This window comes from Harpia harpyja, chromosome Z, assembly GCF_026419915.1.
Source record: "Harpia harpyja isolate bHarHar1 chromosome Z, bHarHar1 primary haplotype, whole genome shotgun sequence".
Lineage (NCBI taxonomy): Eukaryota > Metazoa > Chordata > Aves > Accipitriformes > Accipitridae > Harpia > Harpia harpyja.
Window position 1 is genome coordinate 24786976 of NC_068969.1, and position 22102 is coordinate 24809077.

Genomic DNA, 22102 nt, shown 5'->3' on the forward strand with positions numbered 1-22102 from the left:
CCGGCGCCTCCGCGCACAGGAGCGTACGGCCGCGCGTTACTGCGCGCCGGGCCCCGCCCCGCGCCCGGCCGGCGGCGGCCCCTCGAGGCCGCCGCCCTCGGTCCCGGCCCGCCGCCTCGGGGGGGCGCCCGGCCGGCGGCGGCGGCACTGAGGGGAGCGGGCGGACGAGCGGCGGCGGCGGCGGCGCGACCCCGGCCCCTGCGCCCGCCGCCATCTTCCCGCGCAGCCCCCGCGCCGCCACCATGGCCAGCGTCTCCTACCACATCTCCAGCCTGCTGGAGAAGATGACCTCCACCGACAAGGACTTCAGGTGCGGGGCCCGCCGCCCCCGGCGCGGCGCGGGGCGGGACGGGAACGGCCCTGCGGGCGGCAGCCACCCGGGGACGGCGCCTTGTGGCCCGGGGGGGGGCTGCACGGGCGGGGGGCTTCCCACTGGGCGGGTCCCTTCGCGGGTCCCTTCCCGCTGGGGGGGACCCTCTGCCTCAGGAGCAGGCACCGTGCCCCCGACCCTGCCGGCGGGTAAAATCCAACTGCAGGCGTGCAGGATGTGTCTATATCGGAGGAATTAATCGGCTTTATTTACAATATTTCAAGCCAACTGTGTTCTTCTGGCTGAGGGGGGAGTGTAGAGAACCAACAACGTTCCCTTCCCTTGCCTAGATTGCTGCGTAACGGAAGTGAACGAGCAAAGTGGAAGGGGGAATAAAAGTCTTGACAGCTAGACTTTAAATTCTTAGTTGTTTTGCAAATGAAGAACATCATAGCAAAAATGCTGAAACACTTCTTAGTTTGTTTTTCCACTAGAAGGTTAGATGGTCAGTGCATTAAAAAGGCTGAGAGATGCCAGTCTGAGCAGCCGTGTCACCTGGGTGATGGACGCTGCAGATATTGGCTGAGCTCAGGTTGCTTTAAGAACTATTTCTGTGCAATGGGAAAATATGCCTCCCTAACAGGACTATGATTCTTTTATTCTCTTTATGTCAGCAGAAAAAAATTACATCTTTCTAGGGTTGGGGCCAGCGGCTTGATGCTTAAGGCGCTGTGTAAGAAATTGTTAAAACTAACAAGTATGAAGGATTTCACCCATGAGCATATCGTTCTCTCAGTATCAACCTGGAAGGTAATGTTTGTGCCAGACTCGATATTTTGAGGTCTTTTAGAAGAGAGGGGTTAGTAATATCCTAAAAGTAGGTCGATTTTTGCAGAGGCTGCTGATGTTTTTCTGATGTTAAAATAGGTACTTTTTAAAGAAGTCGGTGACGGAGTAGTTGCACAAACAGTTTGTTCAAAGAATATTCGGTTAATACTCCAAACAAGACGTGCCCAACACAGGGTATGTGTCATGTTACAGAGGTAGTCCAGGGCCATTTCCTCCCAGCACACGGTCAAACCTGAGCCTGTTGTCTGTCTTCAGTTGCACGACCAGTTATAGGAGCAGGTTTCACGGGCTTCCCTCTCATAAGTGGATCCGTGTGCCAGTTTCTGAAGTCCTGTCGGCAGGATGGCAGCAGGTAGCGAGTCGACAGCTGGATGTGTTGCCGCAGAAGACTCTGCTCAGCCTGTGGCCGTAATTGGTCATGCTTGTTCTATGCAGACATTGAACTGCAAGTGCAGCTTAATAGCTCTTGCGGAATCAAAAATAGATTGCGTGTTGTTAACATTATAGGGCAGAGTCCCTCTATTTTTCTCATTTTGGATTTCAGGCTGGCTGTCTAACACTACAGCACTCCCTCGTTCCAGACGTACCTAGTTGCTACTCAAGAACGGTCTTGCAGATTGAAGACACAAATGTTGCCCTGGTGCATGAGGACTCTTACATGCTGAATGAATTACATCACAGCCTAATTTAAAATGGAGGTGTCATTTGGTAAATGAGAGGGAAGAGCTTCTCTGTGGTTCCTTTTAGACATCCATCCCTGTGCTGGGGCTAACATTAGAAAGCAGCTAATATGTGATAACCACACCTATGTTTCTCAGAACCTCAGACATCTATACTAGCACCTTTTATGTTTCCTGGTCCCAGGAAAATAGATACTTTCCAGAACTTCTCAATATCTGTCTTGACATTGTCCCTGTTAGAAAATTATGTTGACTAACAGTCAGCTGGAGTTTGTTTTTCCTTCTACGCTGGAATGGTAAATACTTGCTTGGTTTTGCTCATAGCAATCTAAATATAGCCTAGGGAACTTCTGAGGTATAGTTTGTCTGGAGTCATGACTTTATTTTTCATTTTTTAGCTTGCTAGGGCTTTTCCTTGTGTGGGATCATACTATCAGTGCTAAATAAGACAGAGAAAACAGAGCCAGGTGCATTCTTAGACCCTAGACTGGTTTTCCTAGACGGAGCAATTGGCACAAAAAAAACCCCACTGTGATTTTTTCTAGCATAGTTAACCATCTTGATTTAGCAACTGAGGAAAAAATACGCAAGCTGGATGCCAATTTTAGAGTTTTAGTTTACCCCATACCTGTTACGTATTTTAAGCAGAGGAGAAAACATGTATTTCTCATTTTCACAGATTCCTTAGCTAAAGCCTTTTCACCAGCTACCTCTATCTGAGTTTTCCATTCGTAAGATAGTAATAATTCTTTGTACCTTATTTTTCAGGAGAGTGTAAAGGGTTGTAAGTCACTCTTTGAAAGTGTGTTTTCATACAAGCACTAATCGTCAAGTTTCATTGTCCAGAGTGATGTGAAGGAAGTGCATTTGTGTCTGTATATCAGCCAATCCACTTTTGCTGTATGTTCTTTCAGGTTTATGGCCACCAATGACCTGATGATGGAACTGCAGAAAGATTCAATAAAACTAGATGAAGACAGCGAGAAGAAAGTTGTGAAAATGCTTTTGAAATTGCTGGAGGACAAAAATGGGGAAGTACAGAACCTTGCTGTCAAGTGGTGAGAGCCTCGGCCATAATTACCATATTCCCTGGCAATAATAAAGCTGCCACAGACCGCAGAGAGTGCGTTAGAGTAGAGCCTGGCCATGCAGCATTGGCACCTTACTCAAACCTTCCTTTGTAGGGGCTTTCCCTCTCATGCCAGGCACAGCAGTTTCTTTCTGTGTTGATACTCAGAAAGGGTGAGCATACAGATATCTTTGTAGAAACAATAGGTGATTTTGGAAGTAGCTCAGTGTTTATATTATGAGTCTTACCATATTAAAAGTAGCATGCCTAAGATTTTATTTCTTCAGAGAGAAGCCCAGTTTAAAATTTTGGTCATCAAGTTCCTCTCCTTTCTCGGGCTTTGAAATCCAGTGCTGAATTTCCCAGTGGTCCTGTCTTTGACAGAGATGGTACTAAACATGTATAGCCCTTCAAAAATGGCATTTGAATTTCAGGTCCTAATCCTGCTTGTTGAGGGCATTTTCATTAAAGTTTATAATGTACTTGGTTTTTTTCCCAGCTTTGACTCCCAAGTGTAGCCTGTGCTGTTGCTTTACCTTTCAGTTCCATTATTTTTTTTAATCCAAATGAAAAAGGCAGAAGGTTCCTTTATTACTGAATCATCTGATGAAGTGGTCCTACTGCTGACATGTTCTTTCCTGTCTCTTTCCCCCAGCCTGTCTAAATGGGAGTGTTCATTCTAGAAATGAAATTGAATGGGTCAGTTCACGCACAGGGCTCCAGAAAGGTGGGCCATTTAAAGACAACTTTGGGTTCCTCTATTTTTTCCTACTGTGGATCTTATTCATACTCCCTTCTTTTTAACCATATATTGCCTCTATCCCTGTACTTTCCCTGTGACCTTTGGCCCTTTCTTTTTGATTCCCATTGTCCTGACTTTTTCTGGCCCTGTTCCTGTCTCTGCCTGCTTTGGGTTTGTTTATTCTGTTTTTTAACCAAAATTTCTGAGCACTGAACAGAGTACAAATTTCTTTGGCTGTTTATCTATGGTTGCATTAGCAATAAGTGCATACTCACTGCAGTCTCTAATTCATCCAGAATGTGATAATGAGAAGGCCTCAAAATGGAACCGGTAGTATTTCCTTTTCATACTTAAGGAGGTACCTGTAACAGTTCACGTCCAGTCAGTTGGCAAGGTTCTCTAAGAAGGAGAAATGTGACAGTCTGAAGGACACTGGCAGTTGGATTAGGCCCAAGTGTGGATTTGTGCAGCCCATATCATGATTCAGGAGTGAGTTAGGAAACTGCTGCGAGGTCTTGCAGTTGATTTTATCATCTAAAACTATGATCTTATTTCTTCAGAGGAATGCTGAAATCACACTTCACACCCAAAAAAATCACAAATTTGAAATCTACATAAAAACTTGCCCTGTTCCTGGATCTGTGATTTTTTTTTTTTTTTTCAATTTAGATGAGTTCCTTAGCTTCTCTGTGCCTCAGTGTCCCTGCCTGTAAAATACGGATAACCATCGGTTCTTTTCTGCATGTTGAGGTGTAAGATTGAACACTACTTGCGCTTGCACAAAGTCATCTTATTTAGTATTTCTTTTCTAATTCTTGTATTTCAGAGTAGCTACTCAGACTCTAAACAGCTATTATTGTCCCCATTGTTGAATTTAGGAATAGCCTTATATAGAACAGGCTGCGTGTGAATTTGCTTTGTGTACTCTGGGAAACGTTGCGCTTATAGTGTTTGTTAAGCATGCTGTTGGGGTAATTGTGGTGTGCCAGCAGGGAGACAACTACCTGTGCATAGGTGTTCCATACAGTTTGCATTACTGAAGCTATGCCGAAAGGAAGAGAGAAAAAGAAGACAGAAAATGCACTTTTGTACAATAATTTTATAAACTGTGTTCAGCAATAAACATTCTAGAGTGCTAGCACCATGTCTTCTCATACAAGCTCTTAAGGAAATATAAGTCATTAAGGCCAATGTTTTGACAGTCCTGTTCAGCTCCCACTGAAGTCAGGGACTTTTACCACTGACTGTCAGGAGCAGAACCTCTCCTGTGTGTAAATGTCAGTGAAAAAAGAGTATGCTGAAAGCCCTACATGTGTCTCTGTCTCTTTTTGTACTCCATCGGCAACTGGTAGCCTTCCTTTTGAGCTGTATGGACATGTAGCAGTGACGATAGTCCCCAGGGATCAGTGGCTATGCCCTAGCATTATGCAGCATACAGAGCAAAACCTCTAGTCCCTCTTTTCTGTATAACATGTAGAAAAAAGAAAAAACAAAACTCCAAAAAGGCAGATTAGTCCTTTCCTTCACTCCATTTTCTGTTTTCACCTGGCTATGTAGACAGCCTGCTGAGAGAGGGAAAAAAAGAACTGTGAAACCTTCAGGAACTGGTTATTTAAATATATTTTTGCTCTGGAACAGCGGCATGATGGTATTTTTAAAACTCTAGAACCCTGTTTAGAAAAATAGTTGTGCTGCACATGAATCACAGGGAGCTGTTCAATTCCCATACTGTTTTTTGAGCCAAAAGTAAAAGATCTATATTATTCAGTTCAAATCATTCAGTTTTGACTAGTCCACACAAGAAAGGGAACAAGGAAGCAGTGACTAACATTTTGTACCTGGCACAGAAATTGGAGCACAGCCACATCGCTGCTACAGCAAGTAGCTGCTTCTCTGCAAGGTGGTATCGACTCAGGGAAATAGAAAAGTACCTGTAGCATCTGTCAGGAGTCTCTGTTCAGGCCCAAATCCTTCCAAAGTAATTTCTAGATTTGGGCATGAAGAATTACCTGGTGGTGTTAGTCTGCAAGCTAGGGCCCCAGTTCTTCACCTGGGCAGACCATTCAGTGGGAGAGAAAGAGGTGGCGTAGCCACAGGGGCTTGGGCATGGATCTCCGCCACTGGTGGGTCATGGAGCCGTGGGCAAGCTCTACTCAACCTGTAGAAGAGTGACGTGTTGTTAGGACTGAAATTGGGCTCAAAGAATTTTCTGTGGATGTTCACTAAAACAAGAAGATGGAATTTTCTATGCAGTATGATGTTTCCGCTCATCAGTGTTTGCTTCTCATGAAAATTCTAGCAACCAGATTTGCTGTCTGTGAAACAGCAATTTCTTAGTAAGGGATACAGAATATTCATGGGAAACAAATGCATTTTGAATTCATTAGCTTAATTCGAAGAGTTAAGTGCAGCTGGTTAGGGAAGGAAAGCCATAACATGTGACTTGCTGAAATACAGTTAATACTTTACATTTTAGCTAGTGACCTTGTAAAGATACAAAAATAAATAGTTGCAAACAAATGCTGACAAACACTCTATGCACAAATTTGAATACAAACTTACCAGCAGGAAACACAGGTTGTTAACAGAAAGTTTTTCTAATAATAATAGTTAAAAAAAAGTGCAGGGGAAAGGGAGCAGTCTTTCCTCTGTTGTAATTTTGAGCCTTGGCTTAAGTAGAGGTTTTCACACAGAGGGCAGAGGGCAATAGGTAGCTAATTGCTTGTGAAAATCCATTTGGCATTTCCTCCTGAAAGTCATTTTTTGATGGTTGGGTTGGTTTTGGTTTTTTTGCAAAACCTGACTGTAGATTTTACCATTACTCTGTGTAACATGGTTGCTTTGATTGAAGTTCATCACCTCGTAATTTCTGAGCTGCTCCTTCCAGTAAGATCTTAACTGGCCTCATGTTTGCAGTAGTTGATGTGAAATGTCCTCCTACAAATCTGATCTAAAATCCACTGAAGTCTGATATAGAGTTAACTGAGGCAACAATGCAGGGTACGTAAATCTGGGGACACAACATGTGCTGCAGGATATCGGTACTCGATACTGATGTTTGGTAGTATTTGCACTTGAGGCTGAGCTGCCTTTGAGGAGGAGTGAGCCTGAGCATCCCTTTTGATGGTGGAAGGCATCCCTCTTCCTCTTCATTCTGACTGGCTTCTCATTCCACAGCCTGGGCCCTCTGGTTGGCAAAGTGAAGGAGTACCAAGTGGAAACCATTGTGGATACGCTGTGTACAAACATGTTATCAGACAAGGAACAGCTGCGGGATATCTCCAGCATTGGACTGAAAACAGTCATCTCTGAACTGCCACCAGCTTCTACAGGTAAAATGTCTGTCCCTGTTTGTCAGACTGAGGCAATAGGGAATCACAGCCTTTGGGACACAGAAGAAAATGTGTAGTTCAGAGCCTAAAAGTTATAGATTTCTTATTCACCTGCTAGAGGACAACTAATGAAATAAGGAGGAGACATAGTAGAACCTGAGACACCAATGTGATCAAAGATGGGATGAAATGAAAACTTAAGCTGGTCACCCTGAGGATACTTAAGTCTGAAACTGCATCTGACTTCTTGGAGAAATCCACTGCTGTTCACGGCAATCTTAAAGCATTCAGTGTGTGCCAAGATACTGCTGTTCGGGCAGTCTGGCAGCGCTGTTGGTCTCCATGTCAGCAATGCCACTACCCTGTGTGATCTCAGGGGTGCAAGCACTGCACCACCTCCTGTTTGCAGCCTGGCTGGACCGCGTCTTCTGACTGCCACAGCTACCCTGGCTGCTTCTCCTGCTTTGGGAACTATGTAACCCCAAAATGCAGCAGCTATTCAGGAGATACCTGAGGCTCCCAGAGATTTAAGTTTCCTCTGCAGCCATCTCATGTATCTGTTGTGCTTTCATGGCAGGCGGCTGTGGCAGTGCTGCCAGGCTGCTGGATTTTAGGTTGGGAGGAGAGCTAGAATTAGTATGCAAATACTTGCTGAACGCCTCTCTCAATTTCTGCAAAATCTTAAGCTCTTGTGAGCCATCCTTTCAGAATTCTTTATTTAGCGTACTTCACATGAACTGAAACTGTTTTAGGGTAGCAACAGATAAGTCATCTCCTTAAGGGTTGGGATTGACACTGTGTGGGCAGAAGGCAGCAAAAGCAGTGTGGGTTTGCTGCAAAATGGAGAGGTTGGACATCTGCCCCTGTGCTTTCTTCACCCTAAGCCCCACTCCGTGTGGTTGCTGTTGCTGTGGTGCTGTCTGGAGCAAAGGGAAGGTTTGAAATAATAGTCCAAGAAACAGTGTGTGCCTGAAGCAGGCTCCTTTCTCAGTGTTGTACAGCAGTTAATGATGCTCCTAGGATGTTCCACTTCTCCTTTGTCTCTGTTGCATCATGGAGGCTGTTCAGAATGGCAAGGGAAGCAGTTGTCCCTTCCTTTTAAAGTTTTGTGGAATTTGAAGCTGCTTATGCTTTGCACTGAACCAACTGGGAAAAAACCCACAACAAAAATCAGTGTTGGGACAGGCACAGCCCAGCATGAAGACTAAACTGGTATCTAGACATTGTTCTGGACTGTAGGAGATTGAGGTTCTAGACTGCAGTTGTAATCTCAACATGTTCTTGAACCTGGGTTATATATTATTTTGAGACAGATTTATCTAGTTCTACCCTTAAATTTCACTATGGAGCTGAGAAACAGTTTCTGTCAGGACTGTTCTTCCTATCGAGAAAACCTCGATTTGTTGAAACTGAACATTTTCAAGGGAAAAACAGGAAAAAACATGCCAGAAACTTCCCACACAGCTCTACTCCCTGCATTGCATGGGCTTGGGAGCTGCCTGTGAGACAGCCAGAGCATTTTAGGGTAAAAGACACTCTCTGAGAAGAGAAGCTTCTTCCAAATAGTTAAAGCATCATACTGCAGGGGGAGATACTTCACTGTTTGCAGTGTATAGCCACCATCTCAGACAAAAGCTAGTTGACTGCTCTTCTGGTTAGGTCTCCCAGTGGTGATTTCTTTTTTTAATGTAGGAGGGATTGAATGGTTCTTAGCAGTAAAAAGACTTCTTTTTAACTGACAGTGGGGAAAAATCTCTCTCTTGCAGGCTCCACCATGACAGCAAATGTGTGCAAAAAGATCACAGCCCAGCTGACAGGAGCCATTGGCAAGCAGGAGGATGTATCTGTGCAGCTGGAGGCCCTTGACATCTTGTCAGATATGCTGAGCAGGTACCAAAGGATTTCCTTCTGGCAGCTATGTCCAGCAGGGGGCTGCATGTATGTGTTTGCTTTTGATTTCTGTATTTCCCTAATCCTACTACAAGGACTTAAAAATAAAGGATTTGGGTTGGCTGCCACTGGGGAATATCTCAGCAGAGCAGATTCCCCAGCAGGGATGAGAGATGACATGCTGAGCCTTTCTGTGCTTGGGAATAGCAGTAACATTGGTGATGGATCCCACAGAGGCTGAGTTTCAAACAAATGGAGGGAGGGAGAGAGCCAAGCAGGGAAGTTTATTTTAGCCCTGTGAGCTGATCACACATACTTTTTTTTGCTGGCTGCCTCTTTCTTTTGTAACATAAGTCAGAGTGACGGTGTCATATGTCAGCTGCATGCAGGAAATTATTGACAAACCTCCAGGTCATCCAGAAGGACACAGTCAAAATCAAACTCCTCCATGACAGAAACAAACAAATTCTCCCTGTGTTTTACAGAAAAAGTCAGTGTTCAGACCAAAATGCCAAACCCACCCTTTTCCTCTCCCTCCCCACAACATGTGTGAAGTCTTCATAGCTGAAGGATTTTTACATTTTTTGCTGGCAAGAGGGCTTTTTCTCTGAGGCTTTGACTTTCAGTTTCTGCCTTGTTCTGTTTGCAGACTAGGGGGAACACTCTACTCTTTCCATTCCTCCATCCTGAACTGCCTCCTACCCCAGCTGACAAGCCCCAGGCTAGCAGTACGTAAAAGGGCCATCATTGCCTTGGGTCATCTTGTCTTGACCTGCAGCGGAAACATCTTCTCAGAGCTCACAGAGCATCTGCTTGCTGAGCTGAAGAAGAATGAGTCTACTTCTACTACCAGGACGTACATTCAGTGTGTCGCTGGCATCAGTAGGCAGGCTGGACACCGCATAGGTAGGATGCGTAGCTTGAAATGGCGCTGGGAAACGTGCATGCATTTTAGAGCAGCTCCTTTTAGTGGTAAAAGAAGTGTGCTCGCTCTGTTCCTAACGTGTTAGTGGCTTGTGCTTTGCTATTCCCTCTGTGATCCTGACCTGGCTCTCTGATCTCCACTTGGAAGGGAGGGGACACCAGAGTAACTCTCTGGCTGCCCTTCTGTAGTGGTATCATCTCAAGGTCTTGCAGCACTTCCCTCATCTGAATTAACACCTCTGTGAATTAGGTCAGTGGATTTACCCCACTTTAAATGAAAGGAGAAATGGAGGGCAGCGTATTGTATTACTTGTCTAAAACATCTGCCAGAGCTGAGATTAGGTCCTAGAAGATCTCTAATCACAGCTCTTTCCATGACTGAAATGCCAACAAGGGGCTGAAGACAGGGAGCAGGGGTTGTCTGCTGAAAATCTCTGCAAGGCTGGTCTTTGGTGGGCTGCTGGCTCCTTGCCCATGTGGTCCAGGGGAGGAATGCTTTGCCAGGCACACGAAGGAAGTGGCAGGTGGCTGAGTTGTTAGCTGCTTGGGTGAGTGAAGGCTGGGATGATTTTTCACTGCTGCTTGCTTTATCTTTCCCAGGAGAACATCTGGAGAAGATAATTCCTCTGATTGTTCAGTACTGTAACGTGGAAGATGACGAGCTGAGAGAGTACTGCTTTCAGGCCTTCGAGTCTTTCGTGAGAAGGTGTGTGCCCTTGAGAAACAATGGTGCACCATCCTGTGCATCAGTATCCTCCTGGTGTAAATATCTATATGTTTGGCATCAAGGGTTGAGTACCTTCCTACATGCATTCCTGTTGGGAAGGACAGTTCACAAATGAAATCTCTTTTTCACATGCAGAGTTGGGCTTGAGTTATGAGCTATTTTACCTCAACATGTGAGAGTGTGTTTCTGTATTGGTTTTGCAGGAGTGGGAGTTTTCCTTGTCCTTGGAGGATTCCTCAGCAAGAGGGAACTGCCTTGCTCCGGGTGTGTGGAGGGAGTGGGAGGCAGGAAGGGGGCTCAGGCAGAAGAGCTGCTGAGCTGCAGCTCTCCTGTTGTTTAATCAGACGTTTACTGCTTGTCTTGGAAAAGGAGCCCAACAGAGCTGCTGAGGTTTTCTCCCATGAAGGGAGGATTCAACTAGGTGGTGAAGGCAATTTATTTATTTTTTTCCCCTATAGAAATCATTGCATCCTCCCCAGGGGAATGTGGTCTTGCTTCGTGCACAGCAGGAAGGAGCAGCTCTGGTTTAACTGATGTTAACAAAACGTTCATATAGTCTGTGAAGCATTTGGGGATTCTTTTGAGATTAATTATATTATTTGGATATTTAAAATAGCTTAGTCTTTAACTTATTAACTATTAGGATTTTTATTTGTCATGATAGGTGCCCAAAGGAAATTGACCCTCACATCCCTAATGTGATGGGGTTATGTTTGAAGTACATCACCTTTGACCCGAACTACAACTATGATAATGAGGACGAGGAAGAGGAAGAGATGATGGAAACTGAAAATGGGGAGGATGAAGAGCAAGGTGCCTACTTGTGAGGATGACTGTGCTCAGCAGAACACTGGGTTAACATTTCTCCCCTTCCTGCTTTCTCACCCTCTGTGATGTTACTTTCCAGATCTGCTTCAATCTTTTCAGTTCTTCTAAATGGGTTATTTTAAATTACCAATGGTAATAACATAGCTGTATATGCGAAGTTCCAGCAGTAATTCTGAGTTTGTTAGTTTTATTTTTTTCTGAAAAGGTCCTCAGATCTCTGCCTGCCTTAGGTGGCAGTGAAAACACTGAAACTTGAACTCTGAACTAGCTTAGTGGGGAGCTAGACCAAGGAAGCACTGTTTTTCCTGTGCCCGTTGACTGCAGGAGTTTCTTAGAGCACATCCAGCAAGCACCCAGGCATAATGCCTGGAAATCCTGAGGAGCAGCTGCTCTGCCATCCTGATTGTTGGAAACGCTCCCTTGTGCTCCCAAAGGTGCCGGTGCTGCTTGCAGCCTGCCAGGCAGACCTCGGACCCCTGCTGCAAGCAGTTGACTTGATACGCATGGGTTGTTCAAGGGGAGGTGTGAACGCTGTTGTTCTTGCCTGCTTTCTGCCCTGTCCAAACTTCAGGTGGTGGCACCAAGTGTTTGAATGCAGCTGTAACACGGATTCCTGTCTGTCCTCATAGTTTAGCTCTAGTAGGCTTAGACTTGTGTCAGAGAGATGGCTCCTTTTGGGGTCCTGACAAAATGGGATTTCTTGAAAAGAAAGATGTTACAGGCAGATCTAGAAATTGCAGTTTGTTACCCTCTTACTGCATCTACTGGGGTGTTATGCAGTGTTACATTTTTTAACCAGGCAGCTAGCCAGCATTTGTAGCTTACTCTGGTTAGAAGAGGAATCAGAAATCTTTGATGTGGTCTCACTTATTTACAAGACTGGACAAACTCATGTTTGCCCTGGTCACAGGGGAGGTCAGGCAAGCAAGCAGCAATTCCAGGCTGTGGCAGCCAGCACCCCTGCCCGGGTACGTCAGAACCATGCTGCTTTGTCAGGCTGCAGCTTTTTCTCGGTTTCTGTGTTGCTTCCTCTTATCTCTCTGTCTACAAGGCTGTTTTCCACACATACATACTGTTCCTGAGCACAACAGCCAGCCAAAGCTCATCTTTGCAGTCACCCAGAGGCTGCTGAGCCTGTACTTCTGCACTTGAGCCCCCCTTTGCGAGGCTGGTTGCTTTTTTTTTTTTGCAGGAAGAGGTAAATGCTTAACTGCTATTTTAAATGAAAGCCTGAAATTTTAATGTAACAGTTTCAGGGCAACTTAACTCAGCCTACAAACCTAGTAGCCACACAATTACATTTTTACTATAAGTTAGTTATTTTTTGCTACTTTGTAGCAAAAGAGAGCAAAGCTATAGTCCTGAACACTTAAAAGTGCCACCATTAAAAACATCTTGGTCCACCACTAAAAACATCTTAGTCATCAGTGAAAGCAATCTGATACTGTCTTCAAAAGAGGCCTTTCATTTATTTTCTGAATCATGTTTACTTTGAGGTGGATGTGGAGCCTTGGTCAGGTAGAAGGGGTACTTTAATGTTAGCTACAGACAACATTTCATAATGTCTCTATTTATAGCTGAGTATAGTATGGCAGCTAAGAGCAAAAGTTAGAACAAGTTCCTTGGAAGACAGGCATTTTTGTTTACTTTCATACTAATTGGGGTAAGATCCTGGCTGGCTTCCTGGAGAATATGTTAAATGTTCTGCCAATAACATAGTAAATTGTTACACTGTTTTGTGCCATTCAGGAATTGCTAAGACAAATATTTACATATTTCTGGCTTTAAAATCTGGCAACTTCATTCTCCCTTCAAAACAAAAGCCTTGATGCCTGAGCTGAAGTGGCCAGTAAGGGTAGTAACATTAAGGTTTATTCTCCATCAGCTCTTACTTGGAGCAGAAGAATCTGACACAGGGCAGCCTGGCTGGTAATAATGTCTGCAGGGACAGGCTATTCTGGACAATTTCTTGTTCCCAGATATGTGTGAGTTATTGGCATCTGTTTGTCTGGTCAGCTGGAGAGGGAAGCTCTGAGAATCAAGTGATCCTCTAGCTCCAGTTTTCTCATAATGGTGCACCTTGTTTTCCCTTGTCTTCTTTCCAGAAAGCGATGATGAGTACAGCGACGATGATGACATCAGCTGGAAAGTCCGCAGGTCTGCAGCAAAGTGCCTGGAGGCCATTGTCAGCAGCAGGCATGATCTCCTGCAGGACTTCTACAAAACCCTCTCCCCAGTCTTGATAAGCAGATTCAAAGAGAGGGAGGAAAATGTCAAAGCTGACATCTTCAGCGCTTATATCTCCTTGCTGAAGCAAACGCTGCCCATTCAGAGCTGGCTGCATGCTTCAGACGCCTCTGGCAAAGATGACGTTCCCCTGACAATGCTTCAGAACCAGGTGGGTGAGAAGATGCCGGGCTGGATTAAATCAGAAAGCAATGAAGAGCAGTAGGTACCATGCCACCGATGAATATGCCTAGTAGTTAAGCCTGAGAACATAGCTAGCTGCAGGAGCCCTTGGGCATGCAACCAGAGGGGACCAAATCCTGAGGGCTGACCGTTTACTGTTTGTCTCCCGCCATTACTGGGGAGAGAGCGCTGAGCCAGTGCAGGAGCACTGAGGTATAACCTGCATTGCCCGCCTCCACTAGCCTCTGACATGTGTTTGCAGACTGCATATGAGACAGGTTAGCCTTTGGGTGAAGTGTCAGTCTGTTGCCTTACAGTTACTCCAGCTGCTGCTCAGGAAACTCACCGAATAAATCGTGTAAGCCATTGGAAGCTCAGTAAGGTTTGGATCTGGTCAGTAGGCGTAAGAGAGCATGCAACTCGGTTTGTTGTGGGAGAACAGCCAGTGGCTTCCAGGGTAGCTTGCTGTGGTTCTGCACACGGTCTGGACATTACTGCTGATCAAACAAACAATAGTGGAAGCAATTTTTCTGACGCACTGCTTTAATTCGGAAATATGCTGGAGTAATTACAGTCAGAATAATTTAGCCACACATGCTGATCAGGACTCTGCCTAGCCCAGGATCCTTGCTAACGCGGTGGTCCATGCATGCCATTTCAGAAGAAGACAAAAGAAACGTTGGAAATAACCATGTTGTTATAGAATAGCATGACTGTGAGAGCAGCTTTTTCTGGCTGATGCTACTACTGACTGGTGAGTCCCGGAAGCAAGAGGTTTAAAATCCATGCCAAAATGTAGTTACATCACTGATTAATCATCTTATATGTATGAGATATTTATTTAAATAACTTGCACCTCAGCCCTGTGATTTGTTTTTTGATTTCACTGAAACACTGGCAGGGTGTCCAAGTTTAAGTATAGTGATGGGGCTAGATCCTTAAACAGCAGACCAGGAAGGAATCATAAAACTCTAAGCTCCTTTAGCATTGTGTCCCGGTCTGATCATTTTGTTGTGTTTCTTTAAGCTTCTGTGTTAGGGGATAACGCCAACTTCAGGAAGGGCTGCTTAGGAGTCTGTTTGCAGAATATGGAAAAGAAGAATAACATCCCCTCCCACTCTTCTGTTCATGTATCTTTTCTTCACGTGCACTGTCTTGTAATCTATCCCAAGTCTGTTCTCCTCTGGTGAACAGGTGCACTGTTTCTTGCTGTCCCCTGTTAGTTCTCTTGCTGTGCTGTTACTGCCTCTGGCTCAGCTGAGCAGGCTGCTTTGGTAGCATAGCTCTGTGCCCTGGGATCTGGGATGACTGATGTGTTTCTTTCTGGTCGTCTTTTCCAAACTGCAGGTCCCCAAGATTGTCAAGGCCTTGCACAAACAGCTCAAAGAAAAGAGCATCAAATCAAGACAGGGATGTTTCAGCCTCCTGACAGAACTGGCCAATGTTCTTCCCGGTTGCCTGGCAGATCACATCCCTGCACTCGTCCCTGGTAAACTTCTCCGTGGTCTGTGGGTGAAGGAGCAGGGTTGGCTCAATCCATTCCTAATACATACACTCCTTGCCTGCATGTTCCAGTATTATTCCTGTATATTGCTGTGTTCAGCATCAGGACATACACATCAAGTTCTGCTCCGTGCTGATGTGCTCCCAGATCAATTCTGGCTTCTGTCTACCACCAAAAGCCAGGATAAGAACATCAAGTTCATTTCCACAGTCCCCTGAAGAGGTGCTTTTAGGATGGCCTATTCCAGCCTCCTTTGAAACTAGCTGGAATTATGCTGTTACCCTGCTGAGATCAGTAACAGGAGTGACGTTTTCTTTTACAAAATGCAGTGGCATTTTAAAAAATTATTTGTACTGACTGAGTAGCTAATTTGCACTGCCACATTTTTCTCTGAGCCTTTCTGCCTATAGGCTCATGAAACATCCCACTGCTGAAAGGCCATAAAGCTAAGGTCCTGTCTTTGATTTTGGCATGACTGTATAGTAAATATAAAAAAAGTCTCCCGTGATTTTCCCTGGGGCTCTTACGAATTAATAGATTGGAAAAAATCATTCAAACCAAGAGTCAGGCATGACTTCAGGGGTAGCAATTGTTGTAAATATTTCTCATTAAGTCTTCTGGGAAACATAAATATGTGCCACAGAAATTGGACTTGGAAGTACCTCCTTTCTGCAAAGGCAGTCCATCCTTAATGGTCCACAGTTATGTTCCAAACAATACTAACAGAAGCTGTAAAACTAGATAAACATAGAGCCCCTGGTTTGGTTTTGATTTGTTTTGTTTTGTTTTTAAGACTTCTGACAGAGGAATGAAGGAAAAACTCATGAAGGGCCATTCCTGCTGCCTGAAGTGCCTGTTGTTGAGACTAGGCTTTCCCAGTCTTAATTTCATGCCATTTTGTCATACTTATTCACACTTGACTAACCATCCCTTCTCATCTTAGCCCGGGATGACTTTTCAAATTAAGTTTTTAAGAAGTTTTTGTAGCCAGCCATCCAGGACGGCTACAAAGACCAGTTCTGTCTGAATTGCCGCTTACTGGGAAGCAGAAAGACAGCAAGGAGAGCAGCTCTCTCTCTAATGGCATGTATCTTTTGGGTGGGGACAGGAAAGAAAGAAAACCGATTCCAGTTGTGTCCTTCTTTGATGGGGAGGAGGGTGTGATAAAAACCACTTGATGCAATAAGACAGCAGTCATTCTTGTCTCTTTGCACAGGTATTGTTTTCTCCTTGGCTGATAAATCCAGCTCCTCCAACATGAGGATTGATACTCTGTCTTTCCTTCATGTTCTTCTTTGCAACCACCAGCCAGAGGTATTTCATCCTCATATCAAAAGTCTGTTACCTCCTGTTGTGACCTGTATTGGAGACCCCTTTTATAAGATCACTTCAGAAGCTCTGCTGGTTACTCAGCAACTTGTGAAAGTTATCAGGCCTTTGGACAGATCTTGCACTTTTGATGCCAAGCCCTATGTGAAGGACCTTTTCGCTGGTACTCTGAAGCGACTGAAGGCAGCTGACATCGACCAGGAGGTGAAAGAGCGTGCTATCTCCTGCATGGGACAAATTATTTACAATCTGGGAGACCATTTAAGCACTGATCTCCAGCCAACCTTGAAGATATTTCTGGAGAGGCTCAAAAATGAAATCACTAGATTGACAACAGTCAAAGCATTAACCTTAATTGCTAGTTCTCCACTTAAAATAGATTTGAGACCCATTTTAGGGGAAGGTTTCCCCATTCTAGCTTCCTTCTTGAGAAAGAATCAACGTGCCTTGAAACTGAGCACTCTGACTGCTCTGGACATCCTGGTGAAGAACTACAGTGACAGCCTGAAGCCTGCCATGATAGAGTCTGTCCTAACAGAGGTCCCCGCTTTAATTACTGAGAATGACATGCATGTTTCCCAGGTGGCTACCATGTTCCTTACTACTTTGGCTAAGGTTTATCCATCCTGCATTTCTAAGATCAGCGGTTCAGTTCTTGCTGAAATCTTTCAGCTTGTCCACTCGCCTTTGCTTCAAGGAGGGGCGCTGAACGCCATCATAGACTTCTTCCAGGCTCTGGTTCTGACAAAGACGGCCACCATGGGTTACTCGGAGCTGATGAAGCAGCTGACCGCACCTATTTACTCCTCAGGTTCAGCTGGGGCATCAGTGACATTACACAAACAGGCGTATTACTCTGTCGCAAAGTCCGTGGCAGCCCTTTCCTCAGCCTGCCCAAAGGAAGCCCCTGCGATGGTGAACCAGTTTATCCAGGATGTAAAAAACCCCAAGTCCAGCTCTGCTGTTAAAGTGCTAGCTTTCCTTTCACTGGCAGAGATGGGTCGCACCACAAACCTCAGTGCTCAGAGAGAGCTCAAAACCATCATCCTGGAAGCATTCACTTCCCCCAGCGAAGAGGTGAAATCTGCTGCTTCCTATGCGTTGGGGAACATCAGTGTTGGGAATCTTAAGGAGTATCTTCCCTTCATGCTGAAAGAGATCGGAAGCCAGCCAAAGAGACAGTACCTCCTGCTGCACTCTCTGAAAGAAGTCATCAGCTCCTCCCCAGCCGACGGCCTCAAACCTTACGTGGAGGATATTTGGGCTCTGCTTTTCAAGCACTGTGAGTGCACAGAGGAAGGGACGCGCAATGTGGTGGCTGAATGCTTGGGGAAGCTGACTTTGGTGAATCCTTCTGAGCTGCTGCCTCGGCTGAAAAAACAGCTGTCGTCAGGTAATGGCAAGGGCAATGGTGAGAGTGGGAAAATGCCTTCTTTTGCTGGAAAGTCCTCTTGTAAACTGCTGGTGGGAACAACAGGGGGCAAAGCCAGCCTGCAGAGGTGAGAAGGAAACACGAGGGATCTCTGCAAGGAGGGATCAGAAGAGCACTGATTGGCACAGGGGGCAGGAGGGTGTTGGGAACAGAGACCGCACATAGAGATTGTGCGGGAGTGGGATTTAAACAAGGAGGTTGTTAAGACAAATCTGTTCTCGTACCTCTTCAATGAGCATGTAACGTGACCGAGAGCAGAATGGGTACTACAAAGTTACAGCAGTGATTTTATCTCTTGACCTTTCACTGTTTTTTCTTTCCATCTTCATTGCAGGCTCTCCACATGCCCGGAGCACAGTGGTAACTGCAATCAAATTCACAATTGCAGACCAGCCTCAGCCTATTGATGCTCTCCTGAAAGGCTGTATAGGTAGGCTAGCACAAACAGCAATGTGAGCTGGGAACATGAGATGTTAGGTGTCGTTAGCAGCTTGGGGATTTTTCACACCTATGCGAACCTCATCTAATCCAGTTTTTATCTGTCTCTGCTTTTGGGATTAAAGAGCAACACTGTCACCTGAGTCCTTGTTAAATTCTCTGACGCCTTGCTCTTGGCCATTTTCTATTGGTGACAGTTTTTTAGGGAGCATAAGTTCCTTCAGTGTTTAAACTTACGATTCAGGCATCTCATGACAAGGATCTTGGAAAATATAACCTACATTAAAAGGGTCTTACATCTGGGGACCCTACATCTCATGTCTGTTGTATAAAACTGGGCCTTCTGTTTCAGAGAAGTCTGAGCAGATGAGATCCAAGTAAGAAAAAAAGAAACCCCAACTTTGTTGAATACCAAAGCTTATGATTTGACTTTAGGATGAGGTAGCTAGAATCATCTGGTTTGTTTTTATGCCCAAATGCAGGAAAGTCATGTTTCTGCCCCTAGAGTTATTTTACCGTAGGTGCTTTCATAACCAGGCTTCTTGAAATACACTGTGATATACTTTTAAAATACTTCTAAAACACTGCAGCAGGACTGACTGTGTGTTCTTATCCCACAGGTGACTTCTTAAAAACTCTTCAGGATCCAGACCTGAATGTTCGACGTGTGGCTTTAGCCATGTTTAATTCTGCTGCTCACAACAAACCTTCTTTAATCCGAGATTTACTAAACGCAGTTCTCCCCAGCCTGTATAATGAAACGAAGGTCAGAAAGGAACTCATCCGGGAGGTATGTCATTAGCTCAGCTTGGGTGCAATACGGCAGTGGCTCAGTGCCTGTTAAGCTGAGATGAAGCTGTCACCCTGTCTGTTAGGTGACAGCTGTATTTTTTTTTTCTTGTTTAAGGTAGAAATGGGGCCATTCAAGCACACAGTGGATGATGGCCTTGACGTGAGGAAAGCTGCTTTTGAATGCATGTATACACTGCTGGAGAGCTGCCTCGACCGACTGGATATCTATGAGTACCTGAACCATGTGGAGGATGGACTGAAGGATCACTATGACATTCGGGTAGAAGCTGTGCCTTAACTGCTGGAGGGTGGTGACATCACTGATGTTACTCGTTCTCTGGGGCCTTGGGCTTGAACTGAGCTGGTGTGTCAGCACAGCACCGAGTGCCCCTGCCATGCCGTTTCCTGTTCTCTGCGGCTGCTGCAGACTTTCACCTGACATTGTCTAGCTCTAATTTGACTGTGGCAGCCTTGAAAATGCAACCCAGGTGTAGCTGGGTTTATAGGAAATTTACCAAAGTCTAAAATAAGTTCCTTCTGCCTTTAAACTTAGATTGTCACTTGCTCAGTGGGGCCAGTGACACTGTATTAAAAAAAATCAGCATTGTCATTGTTGATGGCCTCACAGCTTAATAGGAAGCGCTACATGCTTTTCATACTATTACTTGATTTACCTCCACTGAGTTGTGGGTGCAGCAATGGCACAATCTCTGGGCTGAACGTTGCCGTTTCTCTCAAAGGCTGTCAGCCCTTTACAGCACACCACGCGCACCTGGGACAGGTTGGCTGCCAGTGGGTGCATTTCCAGTACGACCAAAGCTCTTCCCAAAACCCCTTGCGCAAGTGCAAAGAAACTCTCCACTGTGTGGATACAGCATGACGCCCCAGGGAGAACGACCAGACGGGCTTTGGCAGAGAGGATCCACGCTCCAAGCCGGGGGGGTCAGAGAGTGCAGCGAAGCAATGCCTGTTTTATCTTTCCTCCTTTGTCTAGATGCTGACTTTCATAATGTTGGCTCGGCTGTCCACACTCTGTCCCAACGCCGTGCTGCAGCGGCTTGAGCGACTGATTGAGCCACTCCGGGCAACTTGCTCCACAAAGGTAAGATCAGGCAGAGTGTGACCCACTCAGGGTGGGTTCTGCCACAAAGCCACCTCTGCTGTTAGCCGCCCCTGTCGCTGCTGCTGAGCTGCCCGCTCCCCACACTCCGCTGGCTAGAAAATCATCTGCTCATCTCCGCCTCTGCTGGCGTGTCTGATTCTTTGTGCCTGCACTCTCTTTCCTAAATGCCAACTAAAAATGGTGCTCTGGATTTGTAGGTAAAAGCCGGTTCTGTGAAGCAGGAGTTTGAGAAGCAGGATGAACTGAAGCGATCTGCCATGAGAGCAGTAGCTGCTCTCCTGACCATCCCTGAAGTAGAGAAAAGTCCAGTGATGGCTGAGTTTTCATCTCAGATCAGATCCAATCCTGAAATGGCGTCACTTTTTGAGAGCATTCAGAAAGATTCTGCTTCCCTACCCACCTCAGAGGCGATGGACATGAGCTAAGTAAAATCTGCCTGTTTACTCCGCCACCTTCCTGCCCTCGCAATGCATTAACCAAACGGAGATGCTGCAGACGGGCCAAGGGAGAATGTCATCGAGCTGGTCTCTAGTGCAGCAGCCGCTTGCAAGTCACTGGGCACCGACAGGAGAAAATGGCTGGTTCCAGCTGCGCTTGCAAGCAGCAGACACCTTGCTGAGGTGTAACAAGATACGTGAGATAAGGGAGATGTGTCCTTGGGGGGCAGGGAGGGTCGGAAGACGAGTATTCTAATTTTTCAGCAGCTTTTTAAGGGGCATACAAAGCAATCGAAATTGAGCATGGTTCCATGAAAAATGGAAAGTACTTTCTGAAATATTTCCTTACTGCAGGACAAAGAAAAATAGTTGAAAAGTTTTGGGTTTTTTTTTTAACCACTGCACATGCACTTTCTACCCCAAATTGCCTGAAGAACATATTTATATTGTTTCACTAAATAACATGGCTAAAAATGAAAAGTCACCTCTTCAATTACTGATGAGCATCACAACTGCAGGCCCCGTTTCAAGAAGTGGAGACTCATGCTGGCCGAGCAGCAGGAGCTGCAGGGTGGTTTGTTACCCAGGCTCCCCAGGTTTTCCACCTGGGGCTCGCTTCACTTCACTTCATGGAACGGCCCCGATAGTTCAGTGTTTCTGCGGTGTTTGGGCGATACAAAGCTATCCTGCTTGGCTTCCATTTTTACAGTTTTGACTGCAAAATACCTCAACCAGCCGTCTTCCAGAAGAGACGATTACTTGATTGCATTACAGTAACAAACCTTACACTAAGCTTTTCTTTGCATTTAACTCTAGCTTATCTTTCCCCCTTGGAGCAGTGCGGTGTTTGTGTTGAGCAACCAGCCACAAAGGCACCGATCTGCGCTGAGCTCTGGTCACTGAACAGCAGCAGACACTGGCAGGAAAGCTGGTGTTCAGTGTTTTAACATCACAGAAGTGAGAGAGGTGGAAGTCAGCAGCCAGAGGTGCAGCCTGCAGCCCCCACTACCCCTTCTGTGGTTTGCAACCTCACTCTAGAGTGGCTGCTGCGCTCAAATCCTGCTTTGCATAGGGGAAAAAAAGCCTTAAGAGATGCAACAGCAAATTAGAGAACAAGGCCACCGTGATACACTTCTGGTAGCCATGGAGCTGTAATAAGCTTCCATTTCTCCTTTTCTGACAGAGAGTGGTTGATGTGAAAAATATTTATAGTGCCGCGTGAAAGAACATCCATTGTTTGAGTGGTATAAAAAATAAAAATATACTTGAAGTTGTGTGCACCTCTGA

The 22102-nt window shown here is 45.5% G+C and overlaps 1 protein-coding gene across 4 annotated transcripts; it reads left to right on the forward strand.

Moving 5' to 3' along the window:
* Nucleotides 1-113: 113 nt before the first annotated feature.
* On the forward strand, nucleotides 114-22095 carry LOC128136475 (cullin-associated NEDD8-dissociated protein 1-like). 4 transcript variants are annotated; one of them, XR_008233379.1, is made up of 15 exons: nucleotides 114-310; nucleotides 2754-2897; nucleotides 6828-6982; nucleotides 8749-8872; nucleotides 9522-9778; nucleotides 10397-10502; nucleotides 11188-11336; nucleotides 13457-13749; nucleotides 15108-15249; nucleotides 16481-17986; nucleotides 18360-18455; nucleotides 19084-19253; nucleotides 19375-19535; nucleotides 20250-20357; nucleotides 20576-20708. XR_008233379.1 is itself a non-coding variant. In XM_052776081.1 (15 exons), exons 1-15 carry the CDS (start codon nucleotides 243-245, stop codon nucleotides 20801-20803), a joined length of 3711 nt encoding a protein of 1236 aa, XP_052632041.1. In that variant the 5' UTR covers nucleotides 120-242; the 3' UTR covers nucleotides 20804-22095. The 4 variants fall into 4 exon arrangements, 3 of the variants coding, with proteins under 3 accessions (XP_052632041.1, XP_052632042.1, XP_052632043.1); XM_052776081.1 differs by having other exon boundaries at nucleotides 120-310; nucleotides 19371-19535; nucleotides 20576-22095; XM_052776082.1 differs by lacking the exon at nucleotides 114-310 and adding an exon at nucleotides 987-1120 and having other exon boundaries at nucleotides 19371-19535; nucleotides 20576-22095.
* Nucleotides 22096-22102: the final 7 nt, after the last annotated feature.

What these genes read in the sequence shown, in the direction of transcription:
- LOC128136475 (XM_052776081.1), top strand. Translation starts at nt 243, where the DNA reads ATGGCCAGCGTCTCCTACCACATCTCCAGCCTGCTGGAGAAGATGACC. An exon ending in ACTGCCACCAGCTTCTACAG is followed by an intron (nt 6,983 to 8,748) that starts GTAAAATGTCTG and finishes TCTCTCTTGCAG; the next exon opens with GCTCCACCATGACAGCAAAT. An exon ending in GCAGGCTGGACACCGCATAG is followed by an intron (nt 9,779 to 10,396) that starts GTAGGATGCGTA and finishes TATCTTTCCCAG; the next exon opens with GAGAACATCTGGAGAAGATA.